The sequence below is a fragment of the Rhea pennata genome, chromosome 1 (assembly GCF_028389875.1).
Source record: "Rhea pennata isolate bPtePen1 chromosome 1, bPtePen1.pri, whole genome shotgun sequence".
NCBI lineage: Eukaryota > Metazoa > Chordata > Aves > Rheiformes > Rheidae > Rhea > Rhea pennata.
In genome coordinates, this window is record NC_084663.1 from 133,077,271 (window position 1) to 133,100,066 (window position 22,796).

The following is a 22,796-nucleotide window of genomic DNA, read 5'->3' on the forward strand; positions in this document are numbered from 1 at the left end:
GTATTGAGTCGTGACCACCCCCCCCCATCATCATCATCATCATCATCATCATCATCATCATCATCATCACCACCACCACCACCACCACGTTTCTCCACCCGACTCCGGCCAGCCGCCGGATCGCCCTTCCGACGCGCTCCAGCACCGCCGGGGCCGGGCCGGGCCGGGCCAGGCCGCGCGCTGTCCTCACGCCGCCGCCTGGCCCCGCCCCCCGCTACCTGCGGGCGGCGCGGATTGGCCCGGCGGCGCCCCGCCCCCTCGGGTGACGCGCGCAGCCTCGCTGGGGCGGGCAGGTATGGCCCGGGCGCCATGTTGTGAGCGGAAGCCGGGCGCGAGCAGCGGCCTCGGCGGCGCGGGTGGGAGGGCGGAAGCGCGGCCCCGCCTCGGCGGCGGGGAGGGGCGGACGGCAGCCCGCGGCCGTCCCCGCTCCCGTCCCCGCAGTCGTCGCTAGAGCCGTCGTCGCCAGAGCCGGCCGGGGGTGTCCCGCAGCCGGGGCGTCCCACGCCCGCTACAGGGCTCGCTGCCTGTCCCGCCGCCGCCGCCGCCGGGGGTGTGGTGAAGCGGGGCGCGGGGGCCGCGGGCGCCGGGCGGGGAAGATGCCCCTGGCGCAGCTGGCGGACCCTTGGCAGAAGATGGCCGTGGAGAGCGCGGCGGAGAGCAGCACGGAGGTACGGGACGGGGGACGGCGCGCACGGGAGCGGCGCTCCCGCCGCCCCTCCGCGGGCGCGGAAAGTTTCCCGCGGCGGCCGCCGGGGGCTCGGGTGACCGGCCGTTACCGGGCTCCCGCCGCTGCCCGGCGGTTTGTTGTTTCGGCGCCGGGAGCCGGGTGTCGTGTGTGGTTCCTTCCCCCCCCCCCCCCCACCCGCCTCCGCACGCACTTCCCGAGCGGCCGGAGCCGGCCCCGGCTGGGGGGGGGCGGGGGCGGCCCGGCCTCACCTTGCCGTGGCCGTGGCCTCCCCGCGGCGGGGAGGGGCCGCGCCCGGCCGCCCGCCCCGGCCGCGGGCAGCGCGGGGCTGTGCGTCCCCGCGGTTTCGCAAGCGTTCGGGAAGCGGCGCGGGCGACGCCGGGCGCGGCGCCGGGCGACGCTGGGAGCCGGAGAGGCGCCTCGCTCGCATCCCGCGGGGCGGCGGGCGCCTCCGGTTATCTCCAGTTGTTTCTTCTTCGCCGAGACCCAGCCGTTGGGCTGGGTCTGCAGGGCACCTACGCGGGCAGTTGTGCTCGCTCCCAGGTGCCCTGGTCGTCCGCAGCGTGCGGGCCCGTTTGTGCCCAGGCTGCCATCTGAAATGCGAGGAAGAGCTTCCTGTGACGGCGCAGCTTGTGCCTGCGTCTCCCCGGGTGCCCCAGACCGCGGTCTCGAACAGCGCGGCCCGCAGCAGTTCGCCTCAAGGTTAGGGCTTACTCCTAGCGAGTCGAGCAAAGATAGACAGACCGAACTGGAAAGTTTCTGCAGTATCAAAGTATTTGTCCTTCTGATGTTTGTCTTCCCTCCGCTTAAAGTGACTGCACCTCTGGAGGTCGGAGGAACTGCCTTTGGTTATTGCCATTTACTGTAATTTCCCTCTCTGACTTCTGGAATGGTGATCTTAGATTTTTATTATTATTATTTTGATGAAGAATTACTGGAATAGTAGTGTGATGCTAAGGAAAGGGAGATGGCAAGTAAGGATTTTCTTCCTGACCATTTAGACTAATGATTTAGAGAATATATCTTAGCTGCCACTTCAGCCTTCCTTGCTCACTCTATGTATTTCATGTGTCTTGAACAACACTAGGGTATATACATACTAGAAAGGCAGTAAAAAATAGTTCTTTGAAAAGTACCTATGTGCATGGTTAATTATACTGATCCTGTTACTTCCTTGTTTTAGTGTACTTCAGTGCCATGAATTGTTTTTAAACTACTGTCATAAATTTCTTGAAGCTAGTATATTCTTCCTCTTCCTAAAGCAGGGAAGCCAGGGGGGAGTTAAGGATTTATGTTGACTTGAATCTACAGCAGTGTATCATAAGATGCATAAAAATATTCATGAGGAACACTAACAAAACATAAACAGTAACTGAGCTGACAGGTTTAAAATGTAAGGCCCTAGTCTAGAATAAACACCCAGTACTTTAAAAGACCAGACTGCACCTGTAAAAGCTTTTTCATTGAACCTCAGAAGAAAAAAGTAGACTTAAAAACTCATTTCAGGTAAGCAACCTTTATAAGAATAAAATATTTTAGTGAAAATGTATAAATGTAGATCAAATAAAGAAATGACCTAAATATGTAACTAAGTTTTCAATTTGCATAAGTTGTTTATCTGTAGCGTAGCAGTATCCTAATTACAGACCCTATCCTGCAAGCACGTGCTGGTCAAAGATATTTTTTATATCCACCTGAAACCTCGCTGTGCTTTCAGGCATATTTGATAGTAATAGTGTCTTTAGCAGTAATAACAGGCTAGAGAGTTTCCACTAACGTGTCAGATCTGCTGATGCTGTTTTTTGTAACGCTACATTATCCACATGGAATTATGAGCTTTAAACTTATCTCAAGTCCTTTTTTTGCAATCTTAACAATTCTGTGAGTTTTCATTTTGGATTAATTCTTCTACTGAATTTTTTGATTAACTGGCTTAATTTTTTAGGACTATGCAGTACTGTACTCAATTTTGTATTGGTATCACTGAAGAGGTGATTTATTGTGATATATGGGTAAATTCTATGGGAGGAGTAAAATACCTTTAATATTATTATTAACTGTCAACAACTGCTGTAACTTAGAGTGTGCAGGACAGATCTGCAAAATGTGGTTGGTCTTAAGAAATAATGCAAGTAATTTTTTTTAAGTGTAACATAGATTTTTAGTTTTCAGAGATAAGTTGCAGGACTTCTGTTTCTGCAGGTACAACAGAAATACATTGGCGATCCACATTGAGTCTCTGACAGCTTTTTTTTAGTGTCTAAACTTATTGGACAAGTTATTTTAAAGGCAGCATATTAAAGTGTGTGGGTATTCATGATTTTTTTTTTTTTTTTATCTCCTGTTTTAAATTGTGGCACTTCTGAAGCCTGTGGAATTGTGGAATCAATTTTATTGATGTCTGACTCCAGACCTACAACAAGAGCATGGGTCTATTTTTCATGGTGAGAGTGTGCCTGTTATTCCAAGACAACTGCTTTCAAGCAAATTAAACATTGATGATCTGAATGCCTGAATAGCTAGCCTAATCCTTTGATTTGTATTCCCAGCAATGTATATAAATGTTGACTGGAGGAGAATGAATAGTTATGATAGCCAAATTGTAGACACCAATATGGTGGGAAAATTGATTATTGTAAAGTGATCTCGTTTGCTAGGTGTTTGAGGAAGATTTTGTGCCATTTTTCTGTAGGAGTTTTAATTTAGGTACTCTAAATCGGCTGTGAGATGGTTCTTTTTTTTCCATGCTGCTTTTGGTAGTGAGTTTGTGTTTGCCTGCTTACGTGCCTAAATACATTGTGTGAATTTGCTTTCTCAGAATGCCTTATTTCGTATCCTGTATCCAGAATTATTTGAACCTTGCAGAAGACAATGGGTGGTGCAACCAATTAACAGACAGAACAAATAAGAAACAGTCATGCTGATGTTTAAAAGAATCAGCTATAATGTAAATTTTGCTTTGTAATTCAATTCTGGTGTCATTGTGACATGGTTTAAGTCAATATATGCTTCTGGTATGGAATCTGAAATTTATTAGATGTCTTGCCACCTTCAGTTATAAAATTCTAATTGCAGTTACCTCTTTGCATTCTATACTAGACAGTGTAATCAGTGTTCCTGTGTGTCCACGGGAGAAAAAGTTATATTTGCAGTAATTTCTTCTATAGTCAGAACAGATAGAAAACCAAAGTAGAGTAATCTAAATGGGGTGTAGTATGTGGATTAGGAAAGATTTATTATCTCTCCATTATACTAAGAATTTTTGTCTCTGTCCTTGCAACACTCACTTATCTCTTTTGATACATATCTGTTGTCATACAGTGTATCCTGAGGTTTTATTTTTGCAGCTATGTCAAGTGAAATTTTGCTAAACTGTTAACAGTTGAGTTTAGCATTATAGTTCTTATCTATAGATAAGAAGTGTGCTCTGTATTCAAAAAACTGGTGTGATATAGACTTACGGATTTTGATTCCATCAGTAAAACAGATGTTATATCTATGTGAATACTGTTTTCAGAAACATCATCTGCATGAAAGAGGTTTAACCCCCCCCAGTACCAGCTTTTCAGATCCTTAATGGTACAAATTTACCTGCGGTGTTTTTCAGTTAACACATTCCTAATAAATATGACCTGGTATTACTTTTTTGCTATTGACAGGGGGTATCGTGCTGCTGGGTAAAGTATCTTTGTGTGGTGTTCCACAGTTCTCAGTTTCCTCATGTAAGATTTTGAATTTGTCATTCTGAATTGTTCCATTAGTTTTATTAGAATATTGGCAGTTCTAAGCATGTAATTGTTTTGTTCATTATAGCTTATGTAATATTTCTTACAACTGGATGTTTAATAGAAAACAGATGTAAACAGATTGAAATGTTTAAAGGAGTATGTCTTCTCCGTATTGATTGTGATTGATTATACTAACTGTAGCTCTTTTTCATCGGAAAGCCTATTATCACTGTGCATCTAAGGCGAGTATTTAATTATTTCTGTGCACCAAAAATGTTAGCTTTATTGCTTAACTTCTCTTGGCAATGGGCAAAGCTGTCTGCTTTTAGGAACTTTTTCAAGTCATTGTTTTTGTCTTTCAGATATAATTCATAGCAATACTCCAGGTGTAAAACTTCCTGTTTTTACCTGAAAAACTACATAAAATTTGCAGGGTTGGAGTTTGCTTCCCCCCCCCCCCCATCTTAATGACTGCTGAGATTAAGGATAACTTAACTAACAAACCTGGAGAAGCTAGAATCTCTTCAGGGAATTTTTAAGGTCAGAGGAACTAAAACCAAGGATTATTGCAAGTATCGTACTTCTGCACTTGCGTATATAATGTTCTGTTCTCTCTTGCATCCTTATTGTCTAAGATAGGATTTAAATGCTTCACCCTTTGGAAATTGGGATTTGGGGGGTTGGAATTCCTGTTTAGCAGATGGGGAAAATGAGGCTCGGCAGCATAGTGACTCTGTCTAGCTTAATTCATGGGGTCTGCTCCAGAGCTAGGAGATCAACTCTGATTTCCAGGGACCTACTCCAGTGGCTGAACCACAAAGTTACTGCTAGCTCATCCTTATCAGTAACAGTTACCATATGCTCCTTTTGATGCGAGGAACCCCCTGTGGTATGTTTAAAGCTCCGCATAGTCTTTTTGGAGGAAATGTGCCCCTCTTTTTCAGAGTTTGAGTGAAGCAAACTGTATAAAACGTGGCATGTGTCTAAAATCATTATTAATTGGTTAGGTCTGTTTTCTAACATAATTTCTGAGATTCCAATTCTATTAATATTTAACTTCACCCATTAATTTGTTAAAACGACTCATATTGAAGTGTACATAGAAAATGTAAAGAAACTATATTTTGTCATGATTTTAAATGTCCAGCAAAACATAGCTTTGGAAAGTAAAATTTTCTTACAGTTTTAAGTTAATTCTTAAAGCCAAACTACTTTGTGCTGGAGGCTCAAAAGTTAGTGGTTTCTTGATGTAATTAGAACACGATGAATATTTGGATTATTTGTTACATAAGATGGTTGCCAAAGTAAGTTATTATTAGAACTTAGACCTGCATATTAAGGTGGCTTTTTTGTTTGTTTTTGTTTTCTTTCCTCACTGCTTAATGAGGACTCTTCCATCTCCTGCTTCCAGCAATCAGCGTCAGTTGTATAGTCAGTTTTGGAAATACTGAAATTTAGGAAATAAAGTTGCTTCACAGCTTAGTCTCTCTTCTTACCAGAATTTGTTTAAATAGCTAAATGACAAAATGCATATAAATGGGCAATGGTTTAGTTGCCTTCAATATTAAACTGCAACCTTTGTCATTTATATTAAAAAAAAAAAAAAAGATTATAGGAGACCAGCTCGTGTCTGAAAGCGCTTGTCTGCTTTGTAAGGGATTGCAGCGTGTAGCCCTGCTGCACCCGTCGGCTTGGACCCTGACTGGCAGCGCGAGGGCCTGGTGTGCTCCCATGGGCGCCCAAGCCCTGTGCAGGGAGCCAGGCAGGCAGTCTCTGCGCACCCCGGGATTGCGGGAGGCATCGAGCACACCTGCCTTCCAGTGAAAACGCTGGCTTGCTAACAGGGTTTGTTTGTTATGAGGGGCTAGCGTCACTCTCAGGGAGACGTGTGCAAGCAGAAAGGGAATTTCCTTTATTTTCATATGTGCTTCAAGGGTCTGGATATATTAAAGTGGTTTCTGCATGTGTATTTAGTCTTTCTTTTTGGAGCAGAGGGACAGAGAATAACAGGAGGTGCCTTTTTTTTTTTTTTTTTTTTTTTTTAACTAAGGCTGCTGGACGATTGTGTTGAGTGTAATAATTTGCTAATGGTATAGGTAGGGAACTAAATGAAAAATTTCCTTCCCTTTTTCTGTCATGAGCAAGTGAACATATGTTGTTTGGAGCTTGTTTTAGCTACAGAAAGTTATTAGCCTGGACAAAGATTTTATGATTCTGTATATCCGGCATCTTGGATATCGCCATGGTACACATCCGACTTCAAGCTGAGTTAATTCAGGGAGTTAAACTGACTAAAGGAGATCCCCCCCCCCCCCCCCCCCCCGCCTGGCTTGCCACAGGGTTGGACAGATGCCAGCGCCAAGGCAGGCGCGGTGGCGGAGGGCACTGCTCCTGAGCCGCAGCTAGGCTGTGGTGTTAAACTGCACGCTCGGTCATTTTACATAAGGTGGTGGTGGCAGTTTGAAGTAGATAGGTCTTAGGAAATGCTGCAGTTAAAGTTGTCCAAATATTTCCTAACTTAAGGGACCTTGGCTTTGTACCTAAATAATCTGCATGTCAGTGGCTTATATCTGAGGTTGGTTGTTTGCAGAAAGCAGAAGTTTCAATGCCCTTTTGTTTTTAACGCACAGCACAGCAAAGAAAGAAGTTGGTCACCTTAGATAAATTTTAGAATACATTACATGGAATTAATGGAATTTGACGTAACAGTGTTTATATAAAGAAATACTTAGTCATTTTCATAAAATAAAGACTCAAAGTTTGTTTTTACTAAAAATTAAAGTTTTTTTTTATGTTCCTTTATACTATTTTTAACATGATATATGCAAAATCTGTTGAATGTGCAATGCTGAGAGATAACAGCTAAAGCAATCTAAGGTGATGTTAGTTCACTTCTGCTACTTACATATATAATAAGCTTATAATCAGGTAAGGATTTAGACAAGTGCCTTGGATGTGTGTTGCTTCATACCTCAGGAGTTAGGGCACAAGTCATTAATTCAAATCCTATTACAGCCTTATATTTTAGTTTAGCACTGGAATAGATTATGAAAACTCCATTATTGGAGATTTAAGAGGGGGTTGGACATGATGTCTTGTCAGTGACATTGTAGGAATAGCTGATCATACTTTGGTACACTGAGAGAGATTGGATGACCTCTCAAGGTCCCTTCAGTCTATTTTAACCGTTTTTCTACGAATACATATTTTTTTTTTCTTCCTGGAGTAGTTGCTGCTTAGAATAGTAAATTTGACTGTGTATGGTAGGAGTGGCTTTTACTGAATAGTTCCATATAGTGTCCTGTGGTACTAATAGTGAATTTGCTATTCACATTTCAGTGGGAATGCTGTATTTAGGGCTACTTTGAAACAAGCCAAGATCATTGTTACAGCTTCACTCAATTCAAACATTGCATGGCTTTTGAGCTTTATCTGCTAGTTGACAGTCCCTTGAAAATACCAGAAAGTCCTCGGATCTTCATACGATCGATGTTTTATTCACTAAATAATGAGTAATACTGGAAGCTCTTGTATGTTTTGAAATAATTATTTTTGTAATTCTAAACTTGTTTTTCAGGTTAGTGGTTTAGGGTTTTTTTGTTGTTGTTTGTTTGTTTTTTTGGTTGGGTTTTTCCAGCATTTTGCATTAAATATTATAACTCTATGCTAAAAGTCACTGGCTGAGTCTGGAAGTTTTGGCGGCTGAAAATGAGGAATGAGTGAGGAGAAACTTTAGACTTATCCAGATAATTTATTGAAATTATAATCCCAAAGCATAGTTAAATCACTGACTGTGTTAGATTAGCATATTATAATTTTTAGATATTGCTGTTTAAATAGGATGATTCAGACCTTTTATCTTGTATGCTTATTTGTGTACTCAAAATATCATTCTTGATTTGGCTAGTTATAAATTTTAAGAACATAGCATTTCTTTTTATTATATCTTAATTTTCAGTTCCTTTAAATGGCACCAATTACATGGAAAACTCAATAGTCATGTAATATGATGAATTCTGCTAACAGGGTGAAAACTTGTCACTAACTTATAGGTTCAAGACCAATTTTAATCACCAAAAAAAATCAAGACCAATTTTAATCACTAAAAAATGTTAAGGTTTCTTAATGGAAGAATTATAGCAAGAGCTATACCAGCTATCGCTTCCATAAGGAGATTTAAAATAACTGATAAACATAGTTGGGTGAAGACGTTTAAAATATTTGGCACAGAGACTACTTAAACATCCCAAAATAGTCTAGCAATAGTCTAAACACAAAGCGGAGATGTTTCGGGGGAGGAAGTGAAAAGATATGTGTTGGTGTCTAATATTCGTGAAGTCTGGGGGCCAAACTGGTGTCCTTCAGCAAAACAAATTCTGACTATTAATAGGTAGAGAAATGAACATATTGAACATAAACTTTAGCAAGTTAAGTCAAAATTAGCAGAACTTTGATTTGTAAAGAGAATGTAGATACTAAACTAAATTTAAAAGCTTCAGGTGTGTGCTACCTGTAGCAATACTTGTAAAACTAAAGGGAAAAATAGGGAGAAGGAGTATTACAGAAAACCTAAATGTGATCTTCATTTAATATTTCAATCAATATAGTGTAAACACCTGTAGAAGAATGTGATAAAATACCTAATTTTATTATTAGAATAAGATATTCTGCAACAAATTGATAACTTCAAATTGCTGTGACAGATGCTGTATCAGATATTTTGTGTACAAGCTTACACATAAGTAGGCCAAGTGTCAGTCAGATGAATAGGTGAGGATAGCGCTAGGTTTATTCTGCAAGTGCCCAAAATAGTGCAATTTCACCAGACCAGATGAATTGGATCTGTTACAGCAAATGTTGGAACTGTAATTACACACACACAAAAAAAAAAAAAAAAAAAAAAAAAAAAAAAAAAAATTTGCTAAGTCACTTTAGGGACTGTAGATCAGTATGTAAGTTGTGATGTGTGGAACACAGGATATTTCTTTTCATCATAAGAAGTGGTTAACTGATTGTGGGTGGGATGTGGGCTACATTTCTTGGTGTACTCTGTGTTACAAAGGGTTTAATTTGATTTATATTCTGCAGGAAAAGCTTTGTAAAATCAGTCCCCAAACCTATCCCAGCACTTGCTACTTTTGCCCCCCCCCCCACCCTAATGCAGTTATTTACAGGATTGCATTATTAGTCAAGAAGTAAAATGATTTGAATTTTAAAAAGACAAAACAACCTCCTTAAACTGCATTTTCATTTCACTAGGGAAATCATGTAATTCAATTATATCTTAAGAGTTCAGTGGAAATGAGCCTGTAGTTTTTGAGTGCTAGAAATACTGAAGCCTGATTTCCTGTTTTAGAGCGGATTTACTGTTGTGTCAAAGGTTATATAAGCTCGTCTGGGGGGACACGCATAAACCGGCTGTCTGGTGTGGAGTTTGATGTTTGTTTGCTTTATGCTCTAACAGCGAACCTGTAAGATCTCTTTTGTTTTTCTTTCTGCATGCCTTCAGGAAAACTGCTGAACTTAATTGTGTTTGAGTATTCCTATCTATCAGTTTGGTGAAATGTGGCAGAAGTGTCCAAAAGCATTTGAGGGTGCAATTTCTGGACAACATAACATGACTGCTTTCATTGGAAGCCAGAATGGGGACAGTATTTGCATGGATTGGAGGAAGGTTTTGTAGGTTACTTTTTATAAGGGTGGTTCACCCTTATTTTGTGGCATAAACTGATTGCTGATGTGTTTAGGAGGTAAGCAGAAACTTTTCTGCTGTGGACCAATTCTTGTATCATTTTTCTTATAGTTATTTTGCTGTCATCTTGAATTTTTGGTGCTCACTGCTTTTAGAGAAAGACTGAATCAAAGGTTGAGTTATTTCCAGTATTCTATTTACTTAGTATCCCAGTACAGAAGGGGAGCGCCGTTCAGGAATATTAAGAGTTCTGGCATCTGTCTTTTGAATTAGGCCAATCTGTACATTTAAAAGATATATCCAGCCTTGTCTTGCTCTGCATTCATCACATTTAGTCCCAATCTGTTGTGTTACTGAGGCAAGTCTGTGGTTCTAGTTACTTGCTAGAGCAAAGCTATACCCAACAAAAGGGAACTTATTTTTCATTTGCTTTCCTCTTAAGGATATTGCTGACCTCCTTCCTCCGCAGTGATTTAAAGTGGCCTCTTGCGATGTGAGCCTTTTGGCCGTACATTTTAACTCATAAGACGTGTGATATACTTTGCAGAATTTCTGAACACACAGCTGCTTTCCATTTAACACTATCATATAACAGCAAACCATAAATCATACATACATATTCTTCTTTACCTTACATGGCTCAGATAGTTCTGAGCAAAACTGGTTCTACCATCCAGTGATTTCTTTAGCATAATCATTACTTGGGTAGACCTATTTAAACAGATCATGCTAATCCAGTGATCTGGCTCAGACATGACCACATGGCGTACCTGCTGATTTCTTGAGTTTGTGTGTGTTACTTTTTCCTGCTGAATTCAAGAAATGAATTCCAAAGAGATGCAAGATTAAACAGGAAAACCATGCTGTACAAAACACTTCTTCTGTGATGCAAAAGCTTGCTCTATTTTTTCTGGTAGATTAATAAAATGCTGATCTTCAACCTCACTGATACTCTCAGAGCCTTTTTAAAAATAGGTTCATCTCAATATTATGTCTCTGAAGAAAGACTTTTCCTCCAACTTCTGAGAGTGTCTTCTGCTTTCAACTATGTTTCAGTTGCTTTAAAACAGTAGATGTGAGAACTTCTGGCTTGCTCTTTAGTAAATTTTTGCTTCATCTGCAGTTAAATGTGCCTTATCCAGTGGAGTGATAGTTGTAGCAAGAATCACTGTTTCTGACAGTTTGCCTGCGGAGTTGGTTTGGAGTGTGTGGCTTTGGTACACAAGTTACTCTGTTTTAGGCCTCACAGTTTAGCCATCATTAGTTGTTAGGACGTTATAGACTCCTCCTTTAAGTCTAGAGTCAATTGTCTTATTTGTTCTGATGTTTTCTTCTCATTTTTTCCTACTGACAAGTTACTTTGGAAGCCGTCTTGTGGCATGGAGGAAGTATAGAGATGTGTAGCTACGATATAAATGTTAATTTAATTTAAACATATGCCATAGGGAAAGTATGTTACTTCATGCTTCTTTGTAAACAAGCTTATTAAAGATACTCATTTCTGTAACTTAGCTAAGCTGGTATTTTTATGATCTTCTGTTTGATTATTTTAACTTTCTATGTATCTTAAAGAAGAATAGTACAGTAGTCACTATGTGTGCTTTGTAAGTTAAAGATGCTAAAGTGAGGGAAGTTTAGGCTTTTTGGAATATTGTCTTATCAAATACCCCTTAGTTGTACAATTAGGAGAAGGTAAAATGTTGACTGCACTTAACTGATGTAGCATATAATAATAATATTGGCCTCTGTAGTAACCTGTAATATGTGGAGCTGGTTTCTTACTAGTCTTTCCTCATAGAAATGTGATTTCTAACAAGAAATCTCTATTATCTTCCTCTAGCTGGTTAAGATGAGAGAAATGGCAGTTTTATCATATGCCGAAACATTGCACTGGAGACAGAATTAGCAACTTTTTTGTTTGTTTTTTGTTTTGGTTTTTCAGCCTGTGTCACACTTGGGCAATACATAATTCTTGTAACCTAGCTTTATCTAGCTGCATCTTTTAGCCAAAGATACAGAATGGGAAACTTGGAGCAGAGAGCTGGTAATCATCTGAGATTGAGCATTCAGTATGTTTGGCATATTTGAAAATTGGGATTTATAAGTAGTTAGGATTTGATCTACCACTTCATATCCATATCCAGCCACTTACAAACTAGAAGACTGTATTAATTGGATATCATCACAAAAAAAATATGCTGCAAAGGTTCCCCACAAGAAGTCTGCTGAAAAACTGAACCATGGGAAGGCAGTTGTGGTATGCTAAATGCTAAAATCTGCTCCATTTATCAATCTCTGAATCCTGCTTAGAGGCTTTTTTAACTTTTAAACATCTAGAAGATATGTATTCCTTATATGCATGTAACTTTGTATTTTAAGTGAATTAAGTTCTGCAAAAACAGATTAATTAGCCCTCTATGGGTATATAGTTCCTGTATGGGAACAATACACAAATGAACTGACACTCTACTTCCAGTGATACAGGAACGCGTGATAATCACTTCTAATGGTTTTTTCATTTGTTTCTAGTGGCTGTTGAATGGAGACGTAAACTAAGAATTAAAACCCCACTTGCTATCCCTTACCATACTTCAAGAAATGACCTGTAGTATAAATGCTTTTCTTTACTTACACAATAAAGTAGTTCTAGTAAGTTGTAATGTCATTCTGAGTCTTTCTGAGGAAAAATACCTTCTAGAGATTCTCCGAGTACAACTGACAAGCAAAAAAGAGCATTTGTTGACCAATAAGCTACTGAGGCTTTTTTCCAACTAGTATGGCTAAACTTTGCATTTGGAAGGCTATTTCTTTGAGGCACTTTAGAATGGTTCTTAGAAAAGTATTGAAGATAATGAACTGTTTTTCTAGGTATAGCCAACCACTCTAAGTGATGTATTCATAGTTATTATGAGGATATAGTATAGCAGTGTACTTGAACTAATCATTGCAGGAAAAGGACTGAGTATTGCTACATAAGATCTTGGTCTTAAAATAATTGTTTATCTGTTCTTTGTTGTAGCTTTTTACTGTAAAACTTAGATTCACCTCTTTTGTAGAGATTTGTAGTAATGGGAAACAATGTTTAGTTGTGGTTCAAAAGCCCCAGAGTGTATTTCTTGCTGTGATTTGGTCCAGTTTGATAATGCAGGAGAATCAGAGTGAGAATGAGTGTCATTATAGTGTCAGCATTGTACCTGTTTTCTGTGTTTGCCCTGCCTTTTTTTTTTTTTTTTTTTAAGAATACAGAAAGAAAAGCTCTTTATTCTGTAGAGTGTACTTTAAAAGGATTTCTGCAAAACATATATTTCTTCAGTTGGATTCAGAGTTGCTAGTAACTTACTGCATGTCTGTTTCCTACAGAATGGACAGCAAATTGTGGATGAACCGATGGGAGAAGATGATATCAACCCACAAACTGTGAGTATATGGTGGGCATAATAAAGATGAATAGTGCTATACTGTGGTACATAAATGTCACTTAACTTATAGGCAGGCTGTTACTGCTCTTTTGTTGTTTCAGTTTACTGGACACAAGGTGTAATCTAGGATCCTAGTAGTTCTGAGGGGTTCTTTGTCACCGACTCTTGCCCACTTTTGTATCCAGTGGTTTGTTCTTGTGAACTTAGGTGCTTTCCATAGTGTTTTCAGTATGATGCAGGCTTTTCTGTTGAAAACACAAAGCTGAACATGGTAGAAAATATAATTGGGATGGGGGAATGAGAAGACTTGATAGTGTGATGTGACTAGGTCGCATTTCTGAAGGGAGTGGAGGGAAATTCCTCTTCTCTTATCCTGGCAAACCTTAAAAACAGGTAATCCTCTTTTACCGTCCATTTCTCCTACTGCCAGTGAGCAAAGCACATCTATTGGCTTCTGTTAATTCCATTGGTGCATAGATGAGTATTTTACATATGTGAGTCCTAGGGCGTGCCTTATTAACAGTTAAGACTTCTATTGTGGTCATGTCACAGCAACTCGTTCTCTTGTGGTTAAATTCCACATAGATTCTACCACAAGCTCACGTGCACTTACTGCATGAAATGTGTTCCTTTGAGTGGCAGCTGCTGTTACACCTTACATATCAAACTGGAAGCGGAAAAGTTATCACCTCTGTTTTTCTGTACTGCCATAGTTACCAGACAGATTTCTTGGCAGTATCTGTTTGTGCTATTTTGTTGTCAGCATTAGTCATTTTTTCTTTTCCTTCTTGACCTGTTTAAAAATAGAATATATGCATAATTTTTCATTACCTTGAAAGATTCTTTCTGTGCCCTTTCTCCATAGATTGCAGGGATTATGCAAAACCAAGATACAAAGTTTTAGGTCCCCTTCCTGGACTTCTGACTGAAAAGTCTTAGATATGTCTCACTACTATTCTTGAATGGGCTCTAAAGCAAGTTGACTGAAGCCCAGTAGCTTTTTAAATCTTTTTCTCTGTTAATGTGTGTTCCTATATTGCTCTTGTGATGTTAATTTGCCTAAATTGAAGGTAAAGAGAACTTCTGTTTTTCGGTTCAGTCCTAACAAAGCTCTGGAACTGTTTGTAGAGAGTTGCTTAAAAGTGACAGCTATAGCTGTCAGCTGGTAATTTAAGATGCTTCCTTAGCTCAAATAGTATGCTAAATGCTGATGCATATGAGAACTTTGAGAGTGGTGAAATAGCTAAAGACCAACACTGTACTGTCAGTGTAGGTATTGAGCATGTGCTCTGATTCATCTGGATGGTACAGAGAGCTGCAAACCTCTCTGAACCTGAATTGGCAAACAAACACAAAATAGTGGGGTATCCAACCCTCTTTTCTTCCTTCCCCCCCCTTTTTTTTAATTCTGATCATCTATTAATGCTAAAAGCTCATACCTTGAATTCCTTTCCTCTTTCCCTTTTAAGAGGGATATTCTTAACAAATTCAATAGTTTTTCAGAGGGGAGACTGAGGATGAGAAAGGAATGTGAAACTGTGGTTTCACAGGCAACCTCAACCCAGGCTTCTTGAAAATAGGAGTGGCTGCTAAAGAGAAGATCATGGTCAAGAAAACTAGTTGTCAGTCTGTGTAGGTTCCTTATCTTCATGTCAAATCTGCGGTTCCCAGAATTTTGTAAAGCAGAAATAACAGTGACTTCAAGTTACTTTGGGTGATGCCTGTGACTTTTCTTCAGTCATGAAGGCAACCTTCAGAGGTTTTTTGTCAGAGTATACTTGCCAGTAAGTGGGTCTTACCAATAAAACTCAACTTTTGGAACTCCAAATTTGAAGTACAATATATCAGGGTTCATATGCTTATATCACACATCTGCAAACTGCAGTCTGCATGTGGGATGATCAAGGCTGTTTGGTGATGTAGTCGCACAGCAGTTTCCTCTTAGCTAAAGCTGTGGACAAAGCCAGTTTAGATGCTGAGTGGAGTTGCCTTTTCCATGTTTACTTTAATAAATGTATCAGTAATAGATGTTCTTAAGCATAAGAGACTGGCATAAAAATTTGGAGATTGGAAGCCTGCATTTTATAAACATTTTTAGATTCTTCCTTATAGCATGCAAGGCTCTGCTGTCTTTGACTCCAGGCGAAGAAACAAGTCATGTGCTGACAGATGACTCCAAGTTAGTGTGTGGTGTTAATGAGTAAGGAAGGAGTGAGATGTGTAAGGTAACATCAGAAGGAGATACTTGTTTTGATCTTCTGTGTAATGTAGACTATAGTGCTTACCTGAATTAACTTCTGTTTGAAATAGAATATCTCTTTTTCAGGAAAGCATTCAATTTTTATTGAAATGTTGATAACAGTAGTGAATCAACTGAAACACTTGTTAATTTATTTTGACATAGTGTCATCATTTGATATTTGCCTTATTTTGAGTCTGTAGCTTCACCTGCTAGCTGTTAGCTTTTTTGTGGTGTGTGTTTATCTGCTAAAATTATATCCTCTTTGATCAAAAGTAAAGTTGATTGGCTGGAGAGTTTGAGTTGCATAGCTTTGAATCAAATCCAGTGGTGTGTTTTATTGAAAGAAAGAACTATGATAGTACATTCCTGTTACTGAGGAGTCCAAGATGATGCATGGTTCAAAGTCTTGCTCGTAAAAGAGAAATCATTCAATGTTTTAGTTTTATTAGCATTAATATACTGGTTATATCTGGCTTTACAGCTTGCTCTCAACATTTTATATTTGATTTCTCCAATGAGCTGGGTTAAGCAGAAATAAAATGTAAGAACAAAGCAACATCTGCCCAAAACTTGACCTAATGTGAAAACCTAAGTGAAAATTACTTAGAAGGAAAGCTGTCTAAAGCCTTTTATGTTCCTACCTTTTTCATTCTTGTGCTGACTACCAATGTTTTGTTTACTTATGTATCTATAGAGATTGAACAACTATAAATTGTTTTAGGCTCTTGCAACTGTGATGCAAGAGCTAGTACTTTTACTAGTAGTTAGAGCTAGCCAGAAACTATAGATGGTCCAGCAAGAAGCTTCCCATTTTTAGACAGGTAAAAAGCATATCACGCGTGCTGTGTTTTCTTTTGTTCTGTTGTCTGGATTCAATTTTGTTGTTAAAACAGTTGCTACAATTGATGCAGTACCATCACACTGCACTGTGTTAAGAATGATTATTGAAGATACAAAAACATTAAGATCACTAATTCCAAGAATTTGTGAAAAGTTGTTTTCAGTAATTTTTTTTCTTTTTAAGTTACAAATCAGTTCGCATGCATTTCTTTTCAGTAATCAGCAGTCTTTGCAGTTTACTTTTGTCCCTTTCCTGCCTGTACTTAAAAAGCACAAGTAGCTGGGGCAAAAAAGTAAAGCCTCCCTCCTGTGGGGGAGGTTGAATGGTATTATAATGCTTTGTTTCTTGTATGATAAAACTTAAATGTGCAGCATTAAAGCATAGATAGAATTAAATACAACTAAATCATAAAGTGTTAGGTTAAAATGTGCTGATATATTGGAAATACTAGCAGGAGGATGACAGTCACTGAGACTATTTTAAAAATATAACTAAGACTAGTCAGTGAGTAGTCAAAAGGTAGTGAAAGAAATGTTTACAAGGAAAAGACAATAGTTACATGTGGCTTTTTTCTTTAACAGAATTTTAAAAACATAGTTTGCAGTAAGAAGAGAAGAAAATTGTGCTTTGTCTTGCTTATCACTGTTCTAATACAAAAATTTTAGGAAAATATCTTAGAAAATGCTTTAAGATAGGCTAGTAAAATTTAAGGCACGCAGGCAATATAGTCTGTTCGTCTAAGGAAATACTGGACTTTGTCAGTAAATTATATGTAGTAATAACGCGTGTGTATATATGTATCATACCTACAACATCATATATATTTACATATATATATATATATAAATATATATATATATATATATAATGTTTGCATGCACACACTCTGCAGGGTTTCTGATGGACCTAAAAAAAATCTTGGTCAACCTTTTAAAAAATAATAATGATTTTGTAAATAGCTATATAATATTTGACATCTTGAACTGTGAAGAAAAATTGACACTAGAGTCACTCATAAGTCTTAGAGAAAATTCCAAAAATTAATGGACACATACACACGCGTGCGTGCACGAAGTAAGAGATGATAATAATACATCCTGCAAAGCTACATATTTTTGGATATGTAACAGATACAGAAAACTAAAACTCGTTATGCCGGCAGTAATACTAAAAGCAGTCTAATCTGAAATCATCTTGTTTGTTTTACCACCACCTATGAAAATAGCAAAATATAGGAATGTTAAATTGAAGTGCAGTACTTAAGCAAAAAAACATTATTAAACTGATAAATGTTTAGAGTTTAAAATGTTTGAGAGACTTCCTTTCAAAACTTTTTTGTTTGTTGTTATTTTAATGCAACTGTGCAGGAGAGGTAAGTTCCTTCAATGCTACAGAAACATTTGAGTTCACAAGTTTTATAGACCAACAATCAGTGGCTTTTGAGGCTGCTATTTTTCATTTTTTTCAGGTGCAGTTGATACTTAAGTTAGCCAAGTGGTGGTTTCAGCTAAAATTATCAGTAATAAAACAGTGGAACTCTTACTGTTTTGCTAGTTTTACTGAGAGATGAGACATATACATGAGTTATTCATGTGGCCAACACATTCAAGAAAGTGTAGTTATTACCTGTTTATGTGGAAATCAGATTGAGGAAGCTTTCTTTGCAGCCATACCAGTGGTGGTGTTCGAATCCGTGGTATTACATAATTCAATACAATACCATGTTTGTTGTTAGGTGGTGAGTTGCAGCTTCGGTTAATGCCAGCAGAAAATTTGGTTGATGAAAGAAGACCCAATATGTAATGGGAAGAAGAAAAACAATCTAGGATACAAATACGGAACTAGGACTCTAACTTGGTTCATAGTTCTTACATTCCTTCTAATGTATTTTACTAAATAAATATATGTACACATGCATTTTATTCTGTTTTATAATAGAACTTGATTCTTGAACAAATAAGTTTTGCAAACAGATAAATGAAGCCTGTAAAAACTGAATGCAGTTATTTCCTTCTCTGTACTCAACTCTTCCAGAAACTGTAAAAGGCAGAACACCTTTTTTTATCTCCAATGTAATGAAATCGTAAGCTCAGTATTTTCCAAAGCACTGGGCTGGGCTCCAGCTTGGGTGATTTTTTTTTTTTTTTTTTTTGCTAGATTTTTGCAATGAAGTGCATGTATCCTTACCTTTGTAAGGATGGACTTAATGGTTGGTTCTTCTGTAAGAATTTGCAGCATCCTTGTAAATGTTGCAAATCTCTTAGTCCAAAAAGTAACGGTGTATATCAAACCCAGAGCATTTTTTCAAGATGTCTTCAGGTGTGGAGGAAAGGTCACAGCAAAACTTTTTCGTTGGGGTCTCTTAATGAATTTTCTGGGAGTGGCTTCTTTTGTGCTTGGTGTCTTAGGTGCGGCATACTTCCTGGATCTTAATCAGAAAACTGAGTAATTTGAGAGCATAAGCACCATTAGAAGTTGAGCAGTTTACTTGTTACATGAAGAGAAAACAGATGGTAGCCCTGAGAAGCTGTAAACTAGCAGATGGAAACTGCCACACCTTCTGATTAACTGAATATTGCTGCTTTGCCTATACAAGCATGTTTATTATGAAGTATATTATTCAGCTTTTGAAAGCTCCAAAAAGTAGATTGCTGTTCTTCCACTGTTGACCTTTATCAATTGAGGGGGTTTCATTCCTTGTACATATACTCCGTCTTTGTTTTTTCCCAGATAATTGAAGGTAATCCAAATTACAGAGCCTCACCTCTTTAGTAGCATAAAGACTTAATCTGCATTATTATGCCTCTCAGACTGAGGCTATTGGAAGATTATGTCAAGCCACCTAATAGACTCCATTTAGATGAAGTGCTTCAGCTGACTTTTCTGGTTACCTGTAGGCATGTCCAGCTGTAGCACATGTGTTTTGATGAAATTTGCGGGTTCACGCGTGTTCAGTGCTGCTTTGAGAGTTCCTCCAGCTTCTCTCAGCTCTCCTGCCGTTGAGCTGCTGGATGGCAGGGCTCGTGAAATCTCGTCTTCACTTTTGTAAATTCAGAACATCCAAATTGAAATTATTGAAGGGAAAGATGGGAGATAAATCCACTCTGCATTCCTGTAGAGAAGGAGAAAGTGTATTGGGCAAGTAGACTTCTCTAATCTGTTTCGTGTGTTTTTTTTTTTTAATCCAATCTGCAGTAGACTCGACTCTCAATGACAGGCATAAGAAATTCCTTTTGTTTTGGGGACAGTTGTGTTTCCTGATGAGTGTATATTATGCAAATCTTTGCTCCCCTTACCTTGAAGTCTGTGATAATTTGCTGGAGCAATTTGTCCTTGTTATCACGAACTTCTGTGTTGGGGATTGGGGCCCTCTAACCTGTCTCCTCGTATGACCGACTATCTTAAAAGACAAGCCTGCGCCTCGGAGGGTCTCAGAGTGGATTATGTAGCATGTACCTGCTGTTTCTGGCTGGCTGGCAGTGCTCTTTGGGAACCAGGCAGGCTTTATTTTCCCAGAGCACAAGCAGTTTCTTTCACCTGCTGCAGAGCCATGCCAGTTATAGGGGAACTATTCTGGGGAAGTAACCCCGCTAACCCGGAGTGCCAGGCTGTGCGCGTCACAGCAAGCACGGAGAAAAGCTTTGGGAGAGCAGTGGTCGGTAATTGTTCGCACGTTGCGGTTGACTTGGCTTATTCCTGTCACCCTTAGCGAACACAGTTTGTCTGCAGAGCAAAACGCTCATACCTTTACCAGAAAAAGAAAAGAAAAATGCTGTTTACCCACAGTAACTTGACAGTTTTAAAAGGCATTGTAGTTGATGTGGGTCTCGCCACTTTACCATCTATTTCCAATTTTCATGATCCTTACTACTACAGACTTGAAAATTTTTAGTGATTTGAAGGAGGTCAGTGTACTTAGTGCCTTCATACATGTTCTTGGGAGGACAAGGCAGAGGCCTTAAGTGGTCCTGCCTCTCTTTTTGCTGTGTTTTTTGCCTTGGGCATGTAAAAAATTGTATTGTGGTTAACTATAGTTTCTCAATTACGGTTTTTGAGGGGAAAGTAGCTGGGGGGTTAAAGAGACTAAAGCAAGGAAAGTGTCAAGTAATTTTCATACCATTTATGAAATACTTGGTGTTTCTATTGCAGCAACCTCCTTGTATTCCAGAAGTTTTGTTTAACACAAAACAAAAAGTGAATCATTGCGCTTTATGCGGCTTTACTGCTGTTGTTCCGAAGCAAGGGCTTCTTCTACAGGCTGTAATATACTAGAGTGTAAATAGCACATTGCAACTGAGGATTCAAGGTGTAATAGTAGTTACAGAATGTCTGTATAATTTTACTAATTGTATATATTCTGTATATAGAATTTAGAAGATCATTGCCTGTGAATGTGACATAAGGACACAAAGTGCAAAAAGGGGGAGAAAGAGGGAGGATGTTCTTGCTTGTGGAGCCCTGATAAGGCTGGGAGCGAAGAATCTTTATTTCAGCTCTATATTTAGGCAAGAGGGAATTCCCTTACACTGGAGATGTGTAATGCAGATTTTAAAGGCAAAGCTAGCAATTGATACTGTAGACAAGCAAGGAGATGGTAGAGAAAAGCAGTATAGAAATGGAAGCAACGTGTTCTGTTTCACTTTAAAAAGAAAAGATTACCAGCTCTGTCCTCTATAGAGGCATTAAAGCCTGAAGAAATTGGAGTAATCCAAATTTGAAAAGAAATATATCCAGGGCATTAGTTAGAATCAATAAAGGGAGGAATGGTACTTCGAGGAGGTTGTTTGTTTTAATGTCTTGTGCAGGAAGTAGTACAGTGTTATACTTTGTATTTCCTTAGGTAGAGATTCACTAAATGGAATCACCTGGAACCATTTATAGCTGAGTATTCGGATGTGTCCTTGACTGTCTTTACCTGCATGTATTTCATTTTATTTTTTACTTGAGGAGAAGCAGCCTTGCTGCATATTGTACTAGAGCATGCACTGATTTTCAGTGATTTTTAATTCAATGTTTTTAATAAATGTCAAAAAAAGTTAAAAGTACTTAAACATCACTAAACAGATCAGTTTTTTAGCTACTAAATAGATTGAATTAGAAACTTATGCTTTGTCTTTAGCTATTATATCTAATTCGATTGACTTGTAATTCCTAGAAACATACGAAGTTTATCTTTCTTCCCCAAACATTTGAAGAAAGCTTAGTGTGTGTTATTAATTAAAAAATAATGCATTCTTTGAAGAGCATTATAATATTTGTGCATAGGTCAGACATTTAAGCTGGGTAATGCAATTCAAATAACTTCTGCAGTCTGTCTTGGCCTAACCCTCTATAAAATCTGTAGTGTTTCCTACGCACAGGGATTTCAAAGGGCTATGCACACAAGGTCAATTTGGTCCTTTTAACACTTCTAATAATTAAAAGTTGTCATTAAATGTAAGCATACCACATTCTCTACATGGAAGTCTGAAAAGTAATGATTTGTGATACATTAAAATACTTTGTATAATTAAGCTAAAATTCATAGAAATGCAAATATCTCATATAGAACTTAAAGTAGTTATTATTTTGCACAGCTACTAATGTTGTTTAGTAACTTGATTTCTGAAATAGATGCTCGTCTTTTTTCTTCTTTTCTGGGACCCAGGAATAAATAACACATGCAACAACATGTTACTATCAGGTAATCTGTTGAAGTTTTCTGTGTTAATCTGTGTAGCATCAGCAACATGAGTACCACCACTGCTCAGTTTTTCTTTCCCGCAGGAAAAAAAATAAAAAGCCCAATTTCTTGGACTACTTTTTTTTTTTTTTTCCCTCCTCTTCCCCCTCCCTGCCCCCCCTAATTGTCTGACTTGCCTAACAGGAAATTTTCTAATTGCCGGAACAGCTGGTCACAGCAAAAATGCTAGGGTTGGTCTTCCCTGCTAGACTTATGATCGCTCAGTCAGAAAATCTAAACATCATGGTTTCTTAGTCATGTTTAGGTTCTTGGCTCTACGCGTTCGTTCAGTTCGGGTAAGCTTAGTTTCTTATTTAAAAGAATAAGAGAACATTTCATATTAGTGCAAGTGGGGTTTAAACTTCTGATTTCTGAGCGATTTTAGTCTTTAGTGCTTCATGAACAGCGCTGTTTGAATGTAAAGTCTTTAAGTTTTACTAAAAAACCTTTATATATTGGGTTCATGT

The 22,796-nt window shown here is 38.8% G+C and overlaps 1 protein-coding gene across 5 annotated transcripts in view; it reads left to right on the forward strand.

Moving 5' to 3' along the window:
* The first annotated feature begins 398 nt into the window (after positions 1 to 398).
* RPS6KA3 (ribosomal protein S6 kinase A3) overlaps positions 399 to 22,796 on the forward strand; it is a 74,665-nt gene continuing 52,267 nt past the window's right edge. For 3 of the 5 annotated variants that reach the window (XM_062600576.1, XM_062600582.1, XM_062600587.1), the window contains exons 1-2: positions 514 to 668; positions 13,466 to 13,522. In XM_062600576.1, the coding sequence (XP_062456560.1) occupies positions 597 to 668; positions 13,466 to 13,522 (129 nt within the window). In that variant the 5' untranslated portion in view covers positions 514 to 596. Of the gene's footprint in view, positions 669 to 13,465; positions 13,523 to 22,796 lie in introns of all 5 variants that reach the window. The other 2 variants (XM_062600607.1, XM_062600614.1) reach the window with 1 other exon arrangement.